Here is a 13,616-nt window from a genome sequence, read left to right as displayed (position 1 = left end):
TATATATATATATATATATATATAAAATTTTATATATATATATATGGGGCCGCGGTGGCCGAATGGTTAGAGCGTCGGACTCAACACTGTCACGACGGCAATCTGACTTCGAGGGTTCGAGTCACCGACCGCCGCGTTGTTTCCCTTAGGCAAGGAACTTCACCTCGATTGCCGGCCTAGCCACTGGGGACCAAGTCAGCCCAAGTCAGTGCCGGGTAAATAGAGATGGTGACTCGAAAAAAAAAAAAAAAAAAAAAAAAAAAAAACACGGGCGGAAGGCAATGGCAAACCACCGCTCTAAAATTGCCAAGAAAAATCATGGAAGCCCATGATCGTCAAGGCCGCGGTGGTCGAATGGTTAGAGCGTCGGACTCAAGACTGTCACGACGGCAATCTGACTTCGAGGGTTCGAGTCACCGACCGCCGCGTTGTTTCCCTTGGGGAAGGAACTTCACCTCGATTGCCTGCCTAGCCACTGGGTGGCTAGCCAGCTCAAGTCAGTGCTGGTTCCAAGCCCGGATAAAATAAGAAAGAATGATTACCTAAAAGGTAACACCGGCACTCTCCGTAAAAAGGGAAACTGGGGACCCTACCACGTACTCACTCCAAGAGCATCACAACGTGAAAACTGCAATTGAGTATCATGCTGTGACCACGGCGGCTCAGACATGAACCTACCGTTAAATGATGATGATATATATATATATATATATATATTTTATATATATATATATATATATATATATATATATATATTATATATATATAATCACTCCATTTTTCTCTTTCATTCTCTCTGTCTCTCTATCTCTTTCTTACTCACTCAATCACTCTCTCTCTCTCTTCCTCTACTTCTTCTTCGTCTTCTCTCTCTTCACTTTTCTTATTCACTCTCTTTCTCTCTGCATCTCTTGTGAGGTCTCCGACCCCCCCCCCATCCTTGACTATAACCCCTCTCCCCCCTTATCCTCCTCACCCTTGTTTCCTTTAGTCTCCCCTATCTCCCTTTCACCCTCTTCTCCACCTTTTCCCCGCCTCGCTCTCTCCCTCTTCCTCCTCTTCACGTAACATCCTGAACTCCTGTGCCCTATTTACTCTACTCGCGATCCTCCGTCTCTCCTAAATACTCTAGTTCTCTTGCTCTCTCTTCTTCGCCGATCTCTTTCGTTCCTTTTCCTTTAATTCCCCCTTTCCCTTCCTAATCTTGCGTCCCTCCTTACTTTTAATCTCGTTTTCCCCTCTTCCCTGTTCCTCCGTTATGCTATTTTATACTTTTCTCTCGTTTTCTCTCTCATTACTCTTATTCACTCCTTTCGTTCATTTTTCTCTCTTCTCTTCTACTTCTACGTTCTTCTGTTTTTCTCTTCTCCCATACTAATACTACTCCCATATTCCTCGCTTTCTACTTTTTCTATTCCGCCGTTGGCCTTACTCATTTCTTTCATCTCCATCTCTCGGCTCCCTTTAATTTCTCTCCTTTTCGTCCTTTTCCTTGAGCTATCGTCCTCACACCTACCCCCAATCCCCTACCCTAATACCCTACCTGTCCCCTCGACACCCTTGACACCTGAATCCCGAATCCTGAATCCTGAATCCCGAACCGAACTTAGGTAATCCAGCGGGCGGCGCTCAAACGCGCTGGAGATGATTCCCGCCCACACAACCTACTCAACACTGTTATTACTGCCAAGCCATGTATTGTTTGATAAAAATGTGCAAATGAGACTTACAATTTGTTGTTTTCCGAGTTTCCCTCTTTGAGCTTCAACGTTTCGAATAGGTGAGGGGCGTATAAGCCAGGTGACTTATTTTGCGAGTTTGTATCGCTTTATTTTATTATATGTAGTCTTTTAAGGGTAGACGGGGATTTTAGTGTTTTCTTTTCATTCTCTTATGCACTTATCTTTATTTCTTGATTTTCAATGTTTTTTTTACAATTTCACTTTAATACCGAACCCCTCCCCTTTATTTTACTATTTTCTTTTTACATTATCTTATGCTTATATTTTCCCTTTTAAAACTTACTGAAATCCTGTTTTTTGATTAATCACTTTTATTAGTTTTGGGTAAGTTTTATGACTTTGGATTCATTTTTCAAGAATACGACCTGCCACGTCACCACCTTAATTATGGACTATGTTAAGCATTAGAGGCTCAGCGAGGACACTGGTGACATCCTTTGCTGTTGGTTGATTTTACCTCTTTCTAATTTTGTTTTACTAATTGTTTTTCCGAGTTTTACTTGCGGTGGCTTTAATACGGGTTGTTTCAAAACGTGGGCACGACAATAGGATGTGTGGGATTGAAAGGGGAACATTACATAAGGAACATAAGGGTGGATCAGATTGTGACATCAGATAGGAGTGTGTTAGACGGGTGTGGCCAATGCGTAGTCGGGCGAGAGCGGTCTCCCAACGTCTGTTCCGATGAAATGGAGCTGACCAGGAGATTGATAGTTTTACAGAATGTAATTTATTAGTGCGGAGGCTTGACCAAAAGATTGCCATCGATTATACAAGAAGGTCTTAAAGTGTGGGTAATAATCCGTGGCTGGGATACGTGAGAAGCGTGATTGGTATGATGTGGACATAGAGGCGTGGCGTGCTAGTGTATCTGCCTGTTCATTGCCGGGGATTCCAACATGGCTGGGCACCCAGCAAAATTTGATTGTTTTATGGCGTGTGGATAGGTAGAACAACCAGTTCTGGATCTTACAAACAAGGGGGTTGGTGGTGTGTATTGACTTTATGAGAGTTAATGAGTTACGGGAGTCAGTAAAAATTGTAAAAGAGGAAGAGGAGAGTGAGTATATGTGTTTTAGAGCAAAAAGGAGTGCATACAGTTCTGTAGTAAGGACACTGGATTCAGGAGAAAGGGAGTATTTGAAAGTACGAGTTGGGAAGATTACTGCAAAACCAGCACCGGAGGTGGATTTGGAGCCATCAGTATATACGTGAATACTAGAGGAATGAGTGGAGACATGGTCAAGGAGATGTGTGAGAAGGACAGTAGGAGGGATATTTGATTTTGGTGGGTCGGGGAAAACAGAAGAGAAAATATGGGGGTGAGGTATAGCCATGGAGGGAGGGAAATGGACAGAGAACGGGAGAGGTTGGAGATGGGGGAAAGGGGAATGGAGAGGAGGGTATCCATGCGAGTGGAGAAAGGAGTAGGTAATCGTGGAGATGAAGTTAAGGTAAGAAGTAGGGGTTGTGGGATAGTTAGTTTAGTGAGGGAAAATTGGTGGAATCGAACATAGCATCGAGAGAGAGAAGGGCACGACGTCGAGATAGAGATGGTATGCCTGATTTAAATGTACAGGCTCTCACTGGGGAGGAGCGAAGGCGCCTAGTGCTAAGCGAAGACCACAGTGATGGATTGTATCAAGATGGCAAGGAGAGAAGTTGAGGCAGAGGAGTAGATATGGCATCCATAATCAAGAGTGGAGAGGATCAAAGAAACATGAAGATGAAGGAGAGTTTTGCGATCTGAGCCCATGATATATTGGATAGAGTTTTTAAGATTCGAAGACGGCGGAGAGTATTTTCTTTAATGTGTAAATATAGTCTCGCCAGGACAGTTTGGAGTCAAAATGACACGTAGGAATTTGCCAGAGAAACGGCATTGGAGTGGAGTGCCCATATAAGAAGAGTGGGGGTAGGGGACCTACACGTGAGCGAGAGAAAAGGATGGAGAAAGATTTAGAGGTAGAAAAGCGGAAGCCATGATTTGTGGCCCAGGAAGATACTGATGAGATTGTAGATTGAAGAAATTGGTAGAGATTTGGTATGGATGTGCCAGAGGCATAGATGGTTTAAATCATCAACATATAGTGATGACCGGGCTCCTGGTGGTAAAACTGAGACAATATCATTAACAGCAAGAAGGAATAAAGTGGTACTGAGCACACTGCCTTGTGGACACCTTCGATTTGGGGAAAAGAAAGATGATGTGGCAGAGGCGATTTTGACCTGGAAAGTGCGTTGGGAGAGGAAGGACTTTATGAAGACACCCATGTTTCCACGTATGCCTAGAGAGGACAGTTGTTGGAGGATATGGTACCGCCATGTCGTATCATATGCTTTTTCTAGATAAAAAAAAATAGCTAGTACGGATTCATGGCGTGCAAATGCAGATGTAATATATCCCGGGAGCATATGGTAGTGAATACCGTCAGGGCCTTCATGAGTGTTACGGCACGATTGTAGGGCAGTAATGAGTTCAGAGGAAAAAAATGGGGCATTATAGGACTCATCAGAGGATGGGGTGAAGGTAATGGGGGTACGTTCTCTGGTGGTCTTAATAGAAGAGAAGTGTGGAGAAAGGTGAGACCACTACTGACCTGGCTGAAATAATCACCCAGTTCATTAGCGATTTGGAGAGGATCAGAAATCAGGTATTTCGAATATGGAGGACAGGGGCAGGATGGGGGGGATGTTTGTTTGATAGTTTTATGAATTCGGCGCCAAACATTTGAGATAGATGTAGAGGATGTAATTGAAGAAACATAATTTCGCCAGCTTTTTTGTTTTACTATTCCGGATTGTACGACGGAGAATAGGCAGATGCTCTTTTAAAGGAGATAAGGGTTGATAGTTGATTTGAGTACCTCTCTTGTAGCGGTAACTGTTCCAGGCTGCACGTTTTAAGCGAAGTGCTTTAGTGCAATCAGAATTCCACCATGGAAGACATTTGGAGGTATATGGTCTTGAGGTTCGAGGATAGCTGTATGTGCAGCTCTTAAGACTGTATTTGTGAAATACTGTATCATTTCTGAAATGGAGGTGAGGGAGGATGGAGGGTATGAATAGAAGAGAGTGAAGTGAAGTATGCCAGTCGGCTCTATCAAAGCACCAGCGTGGGGAGTTAGGGAGTGGTACGTATGAAGTAGGAGAAAGGAGAACTGGAAAGAGGTCACTATAGGGAAAATGGTCTAAAACTGACCAGTGGAAATCTAAATGAAGAGAGGGAGCATAGAGAGAGGTCAATGCATGAAAAAAATTGCGTGCGTGTATCAAAGTGTGTGGGGCGATCTGAATTTAGAATAGTAAGGTCAGCTGTGGAGAGAAAGCGCTCTAGAGATCGGCCTCGGGAGTTTTGATAGAATCACCCCATAGAGTGTGGGGGCAGTTAAAGTCACCACTATGAGGAAAGGTGGTTGAAGTTGGGAAATTAGATTTTCAAAAGCAACAAAGTCAATAGGGTGGGAAGGGGAGAAGTACACTGAAATCACTGTGATCCAACGATGAAGGAAGATACGGATAACTGTGCAAGGGACATTGGTTTGAAAGGGTGTGACATAAGGTGTTTTCTGATTGATAAGTATGGATGAGACATAAAGGGAATGTGGGGAAGAGACAAAATGATAATTGGGGATTGGTATTGGAGGATGTGTAAGAAAGGTCTCTTGAAGGCAGACAAGAGATGGTTATAAGAGGAAAGGATATGACGAAGGTCAGGTCTGTGGAGCGGAAACCGCGAATATTCCAAAGAAGGATAGTTTAACTTTACTGATATAGATTGTACTACGTGATGAAGATTTTGAGGGGGAAGAAGCTAGAGGGTGGGAAAAGGATTGAGAGGTCTGAGATGGGAGAGGTGTGGGAGTTGGTGTTCTACTAGGAGGGGTATTAGGAGATGGAGGGTCTGAGGAAGGGATACTTGTGACATAAGGGATTCACGTGTGTATCCAGGAGGAGTGGAAGGGATAGAGGGATGGTGGGAGGGTTAATGTGGCGGGTTGGGGGCGGGGGGGATGGCTGTGTTGGGAGGGGGTAGGAGGATTGGGGGTAGGGGGATATCGTTAGGAGGAGGATGGATATCAGCAGTTACTTGGTGTGTGGAAGGAGCAGGAGTTGTATTTGGAGGTTGAGTGTCAGTTTTCATGAGGTAATCTTGAATATTTTCAATGGTTTCTTCTGAGGAGTTGGTTGGGGAGTTTTTGGGATAAGGATTTCTTGTGAGGGGGGGAAGAGAGGACTGGTGTCTCAAGCATAGAGCAAAGGAAATGGAGGTGATTGTGTGGTAGGGAAGAGGGGTGGAACGTTTGTTCTGTCTGTTACGGGTTTTTGCGAGGAGGGAGAGGGAAGGTGTTGGGGTTGTAGTGGTGATTGAAGTATCTGTAGTAGAGATTGGAGTGTCTGGGTTTAGGATGGCAAAAGAGTTTGACTGGGAATGTAGGAGGTAGAAGAGGGGGTTAGATGTAGGGGGGGGTTTAGAGAATTGGTAGAGTGAGCAGTATTACTGGAGTAAGGAGTAAGAGAGAAACCACGTCGACGTGCTTCTTGTCTGGCTTCACGTAGTGTGAGTCCAAGTTTGAATCTGAGAGTTGCTACCTCAGACTCAAATTTGTAGTGGGACAGCCCCTATAAAATACATTATGGGGGCCCCACAGTTGGCACATGTGCGTGATTGTGCAGGGCAGTTAGATCGGGTATGGCCAGGTTGGCACATAGTGGGCATCTGGCTGTGGAAACGGCAATGTTTGGCTGGGTGTCCTAGACGCCAACAGTTTTGGCACTGACGTGGAGGAGGTTGGTATGGACGAACAGGGAGGGATTCTCCTCCTATGTAGACGTTAAAGGGAAGGTCATGTCTACGGAAGGTAATTTTGGCTATGTTAGTAGGTTTCTTTCGATGACCTCTGGGGGGAATGGGGTAGCATTGCACTGATGTTGCATCATAGTCTGTGAGACAGGCAAGTAGATCTTCTCCACAATCTGACCAATCTTTGTCATAGATTGGGCAATTTGCTGGGGAGATTGAAACTGTTCCGGTGCAAGTATTGAGGGTTGGATGGGGTTCTGCAAGGATGGGGTTACCATATAGGTCTGTTAGTTTTGTTACTGCTATAGCTTGGTTTTCGGATGTTTACTGTGACAAGACGGGAGCGGTCGGGTCGGCTACGGAAAGAGACTTTACCTACTTGTTTTTGGAGACATTGTTGGAAGAGAAGGGTGTTGTCAGAGTAGGGAGCTGTGGGAGGGATCACGAAAAATCGGTCCCATTTGGCTGCGCTGAAGAGGGGATTCAAATTGTTGTAGAGATAGGGTAGTCGAAGGGCGGGGGCGTGACGAAGATGGAGTAGTTTTTAAGGGAGGTAGTGTTAAGGGGAGGTGGGCAAAAAGGCTGTAATGGTATTAATAAGGGAGGAGGGGGGGGTTGATGTTGGAGGTTGTGGAGGTAGAGGTGTTGAAGTTGAGCTTGCTGGGGGAGTGGAAATGTTCCTTAAAGTGATTGTTGGGTACTGTACTAGTAGGTATTGATGAGGGGGTAGTTATTGCAGTGTTCGGAGCCGTGGGCAAAGGAGAGCCTGGGCCAGGGAATCGGTGGGTTTACATCTTTGGGGCTATTTGATAAAGGGGCAAGCCTCATTGCCCCTAATAGTGGAGATAAGTTTTCATTACTGGCCATGGTAAGCCTGGATTATGTTGGGGATAGAACAATCCACCCCTCAGGGTCCCCTTGAGGGGTAAGGGCTAGGTAAATAAATCAGGGGAATACCGTTGCCATGGCTCCCTCAGGCCGTTCAGGACTGGCACAAAGTCAGCCTTTCATCCTTTCAGCACGGCTCTCACACCTTAGGAGGTGGATAGTAGAAGGGTTTGGTGAAGGGACAGAAACGAAAGGTGGGGAAAGGGAAATAAAGACCATGCAAATTAGTTGAGTCGAGGGCTGAGTCCCAAGGTTGGGGAGTTCCCCATCATTGGGTCGCAGTCTCCGCCTCCTAAGCCCCCCCACGACAACAACGGGCAAGGGATTGGGGGGGCTCTGAATATAAGCAAAGGTGATACACTCTGGCCAGCCAATCAGAACACAAACTTTTCGATTTAATATACATATCAATAGAAATTTTCATTTTCATTATTACATGTTGCTTGTGGTATTGACTTTGGTGGGATGAAAATCTTTAAAATGCATTCTGTATCGCTTTACTTATGATAAGCATAACCTTTATTGCAGGTGATCAAACTCTTGAAGAAAACTCGACCATACTTGATTTGTTGATGATCATGTTTATACCATTCAAGCAGTATTACGACGAAGTTAAAGGCCATAATGCAATGATCCTAGATGTCTGGGGTATTCTTGACTCTGTGCAAGACACGGACTTAACTCTCGTGGATGGCTAAAAAGAAGGGGCAGAAAGCGGCGTGGCACTTCCAGTTTTCAAATGATTTATGATAAGGTAAAATCTATCTTTTATAGCGAATCTATAGATACACTTGAAAGTTTCGCTAACAGCCTTGCAAAGCGAAGAATGATACGTATAAACAATGCAAGTTGCAGAGAAGTACTTTTTCCACTTATTTGAAACTTCCACAAAAGTTTGCTAGTGATCTAAAATCATAATCGTTTTCTATTGACATTTTTATGAAATAAAGAAAGACTCTTTTTCAAAAATCTGCATGTCATTGATATCATGCTTTGAAGCACAACGGCACTGAATGCGAAGCACGCGGAACTTAATGTAGTGGTTTAGGACTGCCCATAAAAATGGGCGCTATACATATAACATCCAATAATGGTTAATGGTTAAAAGCAAGAGAATAATGCTAGTTATCTAAGGTCTATGTTAGCACTATAGTTATGTTAGTAGGGAAGGGTCGGTTGAGTTAGTGAGTTAGTTGTGCTTAACTGGGCAATAGGATTTGCTGAGTGAAAGGGTGTGTTAGAGGAGTTATTATTAGTGTAAGGATATTATATGCGTTGAGGATAAGAGAATAGGTGTTGAGCAGAAAGTGTGGATTCTGTAAGGGATGTCTGTATATTGTTGGGAGTCGGTGAGAGAGTGATAGGTGGGTGAGATCGGCTAGGAGGTATCGGGTTGTTTCAAGAAGGCGTAGGCACGAGCAATAGGATTGTGAATTGAAAATGGGAGACATTACATAAGGAACATAGGGTGATATGCAGATTGTGCACATCAGATAGGGAGTGTGTTAGAGCGGGTGTGGCCATATGCGTAGCGGGGCAGGTATCGGATCGTCGCCGGGGCCACGGTCTTTCCGTATGAAATGGAGCTGACGCTAGGAGATGATAGCTGTACCGTTGGTTGTTAGGTAATATAATCATATTATAATACTAATTAAGTATATTTATGCATTAGTTACTTACTATATAATATTAATTATGTATATAGAATATATATATTATTATATATAGACGTACAGGTGTGTGTGTGTGGTGTGTGTGTGTGTGTGTGTGTGTGTGTGTGTGTGTGTGTGTGTGTGTGTGTTGGGGGTGTGTGTGATTATATGTGTATGTATCAGTATATAGATACTATCCTATATAGTCATATATATGATACTTATATAATTACTACTATATATATATATCATATATATTATAATATATAAGATATACATATATAATATATATAATATAGTATAATTCCTAGCTATACATCCTATATATATACTTATAGGTCTATATATCTATCTGATAGATATCTTATTTCAATAATAATATAATTATATAATCAGTATCTAGTTCATGATACTAGTCAGATATATCTTATACTAGATATATTCTATTATACTATCCTATAATATACTAATATTATTATATATATTAGTATATATTTTTATTAATATAATATATATCATCATACTATATTATTATATCTATATATCTCTAGTCTCTTATCTACTAGTCGTAATACTATATCGACTCTAGGTATTTCTCTATGATCGAGTTCATGCTCTCTCAACCTGTGTCTATCATTATATCTAAATGTGTATCTTATATAGATATCGCTTAGTTATAATCATAATCTCTCTTATATTCTCTCTAGTATCATATCTAAATATCTTATCGTATCCGTCTATACAGAACTCGTCATCTGCTATATTCTCTACAGCATATGCTGCCTCCTGCTCTCTACTCCACTGCTAATATCGTAGTCTATTTCTATCCTCATATATGTATCTCTGACTATATCTAACATGTGTCTCTCTCGTGCTATATAACTATATCGTATAACGTTCCCTTCCTGTGTCTTCTCTCGATACTCCATCGTCTCTAATCTGTATCTCTCTTAGCTATCTTATCCCTCGTCTATCGTCGGCTCTATCTCTATCCTCATGTAACTCTACTCATCATAATATATAAAATTGAATATAGTATTACATACTTCTTCCTCTCTCATCTATATGCACCTCTTCTCTCTCTTCTATCATACTACTATATCGGTCTCTTACTCATCTATCTCATCTTCATCTCGCTCTCTTCTCTATATCTAATTTCTCTGTTACCTCTCTGCTTACTCTTATATCTCATACCCTATCATCATCTCGTATACCTCTCTCATATAAATCTCCTCGTATCCATCTATAATATGGCTCAAACTCTATCTCCTCTTATCCGTCTCATCTCTCTTCGGCATCTATCTACTCTCTACTCTCATCTCTGTCATCTGCCTCTCTCTGATATATCCTACTCCTATATCTCGTATCTCGGTCTACCTACTTTTTATTATCTTAATTTTTTTTTTTTTCTCTCTCTCTCATCTCTCTCTCTCTTCCGTATATCTCATTATACTATCTCTACCTATCTACTCTCTAAGGATACGCTCATAGATAATCCACGTCTCATCCATCTCGTCTCTTCTTCTTCACCTTTATCTCCTACGGTCTCTTGATCTCTATCAAATCCTCTCTCTATGCTCTACTGATCTATCTCTCTTCTCCTCATTCTCTCCTCCCGAACCCCCACGACCACGGGCAAGGATTGGGGGGGCCTCCATGGTTGGACCCTTGTCTACATAAATCCATGCCAGGCATTTAAATTATATGCTATGGTGAATATATTGCTTAGAGAGTATTTCTAGATGGTATACAAACATCTTGAGCTCAGTTTTCAAAAATAATTCTTAATCATCAAAAAGTTGTTCAAGAGTTCCCCATGGTGAATGACCAAGTTCAAACGATGAAGGAAAGATATATGTAGGCCTCTTATCCCTCTTGTTTAACTCTTCTGCATTTTCTTGTGAGCTGGATTTAGTTGGTATATTAGTGTTTTTCCTATTATCAAGATTTTTATATTCAGAATTACCATATTGTGACTGTGTTGAACATGGAGATTCTCCAAATAGAATTGTGTCTAATACTTTATTGCAGTCTTCACTTTCCTGATAACCATTACTTACGCCTTGGTAAGAATTATGGCAAAGTGATATGGTGTTGTATCTATTTGACACACTATTGCTTTCTACGTTATTTGAGGATGTACTATCAAAAAGTGTGTCCAGGAATTGATTATGATCACTGGTATTAGTCATGTTAAGAGCTTGTTCAGGACCCTCAGGGAAACTAGAATGAGCAATATGCTTTCCAATTAATGGATCAAACAAACTGCTTGCTGTACTGGCAGAACTACTGCTTGGTGGTGTACCTAAGAAACAGTTTGTTGGAAGTTGTCCTACACCTTTTTCTAAATGCTGGTTATGTGTGTCTTTAGTGTTTCCATTAGGCACTATATCTAATTGTCTTTGCAATTCTTTTTGGTAATAACATGACTCTGGTGATGGTTGAATATACTCTGCATCACTTTGATCACTGTCAGTATCAGATATTATGGTCACTTGATTTTTCCTTACTGGCTTTTCCCTTACTGTATTTTCTGGGTTGAAGAGAGGATTGTATCTTTTATCATGTTCCTTTTGTATTCTAACATTAGACCCTGCTTCACCCTTTTTTCTCACTCCCCTTTTGGTTGAATGAATATCACTAGAAACATTACCTGTCTTACTTTCCATTCTAACCCCATTTGTTGAAGTACTGCAATGACTAGCAATTCTTATTTCATCCACACTCCTTTCTAGACATGTATCTAATTCATCAAAGAAATGTGCCAACTGTTGTAATTTTGATGTATGATATATACGTAAACACCCTAATTTCTGTTGTGCATTGCTGTTTAAAATAAATTTTGCAAAGTCCTCTACAGCCATTCCACTTGCTCGTGCCATGTCAATTAACTGAGATCTGAAAATCAAAAATTTGTATAAATAAGTATATACATGCATTCCTACAATATATAAATATATATGTATATATTATATTAATATATTAATATTATATATTATATATATATATATATATATATATTATAGTATAATATTATATATATATATATAATATTATAATATATATATATATATATATATATGATATATATTATATATATAGATATTAGATATATGATATATATTATATATATATATATAATATATAATATATATATATATAAGTATGTATATTATATATATATATTAATATATATATATATATATTATATATATATATATATATATATATATATAATATATATATACTATACATCTATATATATATATACTATATATATAATATATTATATATAATACATGTATATATAATAATACTATATACATTATATATATATATATATATATATATATATATATATATATATATATATATATATATTATAATATATTATAATATATATATATATATATATATATATATATATATATTAATATAATATATACATATATATTTATATATTGTAGGAATGCATGTATATACTTATTTATACAAATTTTTGATTTTCAGATCTCAGTTAATTGACATGGCACGAGCAAGTGGAATGGCTGTAGAGGACTTTGCAAAATTTATTTTAAACAGCAATGCACAACAGAAATTAGGGTGTTTACGTATATATCATACATCAAAATTACAACAGTTGGCACATTTCTTTGATGAATTAGATACATGTCTAGAAAGGAGTGTGGATGAAATAAGAATTGCTAGTCATTGCAGTACTTCAACAAATGGGGTTAGAATGGAAAGTAAGACAGGTAATGTTTCTAGTGATATTCATTCAACCAAAAGGGGAGTGAGAAAAAAGGGTGAAGCAGGGTCTAATGTTAGAATACAAAAGGAACATGATAAAAGATACAATCCTCTCTTCAACCCAGAAAATACAGTAAGGGAAAAGCCAGTAAGGAAAAATCAAGTGACCATAATATCTGATACTGACAGTGATCAAAGTGATGCAGAGTATATTCAACCATCACCAGAGTCATGTTATTCACAAAAAGAATTGCAAAGACAATTAGATATAGTGCCTAATGGAAACACTAAAGACACACATAACCAGCATTTAGAAAAAGGTGTAGGACAACTTCCAACAAACTGTTTCTTAGGTACACCACCAAGCAGTAGTTCTGCCAGTACAGCAAGCAGTTTGTTTGATCCATTAATTGGAAAGCATATTGCTCATTCTAGTTTCCCTGAGGGTCCTGAACAAGCTCTTAACATGACTAATACCAGTGATCATAATCAATTCCTGGACACACTTTTTGATAGTACATCCTCAAATAACGTAGAAAGCAATAGTGTGTCAAATAGATACAACACCATATCACTTTGCCATAATTCTTACCAAGGCGTAAGTAATGGTTATCAGGAAAGTGAAGACTGCAATAAAGTATTAGACACAATTCTATTTGGAGAATCTCCATGTTCAACACAGTCACAATATGGTAATTCTGAATATAAAAATACTTTGGGGTAATAGGAAAAACACTAATTACCCAAATAAAACCAGCTCACAAGAAAAAGCAGAAAAGT

General features: G+C 39.7%; 2 protein-coding genes across 2 annotated transcripts; one reads left to right on the top strand and one right to left on the bottom strand.

Annotated features, from left to right (window-relative positions):
* Positions 1-10,743: 10,743 nt before the first annotated feature.
* On the bottom strand, positions 10,744-11,984 carry LOC119590103 (the record flags this gene model as incomplete). The annotated part of the gene is given in 1 exon segment (XM_037938868.1): positions 10,744-11,984. A coding segment is annotated over 1 exon segment (1,114 nt), but the record flags the coding sequence as incomplete, so codon positions are not given.
* A 607-nt stretch (positions 11,985-12,591) lies between these two features.
* Positions 12,592-13,560, top strand: LOC119589674 (the record flags this gene model as incomplete). The annotated part of the gene is made up of 1 exon (XM_037938264.1): positions 12,592-13,560. A coding segment is annotated over one exon (969 nt), but the record flags the coding sequence as incomplete, so codon positions are not given.
* Between the last annotated feature and the right edge of the window lie 56 nt (positions 13,561-13,616).

This window comes from Penaeus monodon, chromosome 26 (assembly GCF_015228065.2).
Source record: "Penaeus monodon isolate SGIC_2016 chromosome 26, NSTDA_Pmon_1, whole genome shotgun sequence".
Classification (NCBI taxonomy): domain Eukaryota; kingdom Metazoa; phylum Arthropoda; class Malacostraca; order Decapoda; family Penaeidae; genus Penaeus; species Penaeus monodon.
The sequence above is the reverse complement of the archived record's forward strand: the minus strand, read 5'-3'. Positions and strand labels throughout refer to the sequence as shown.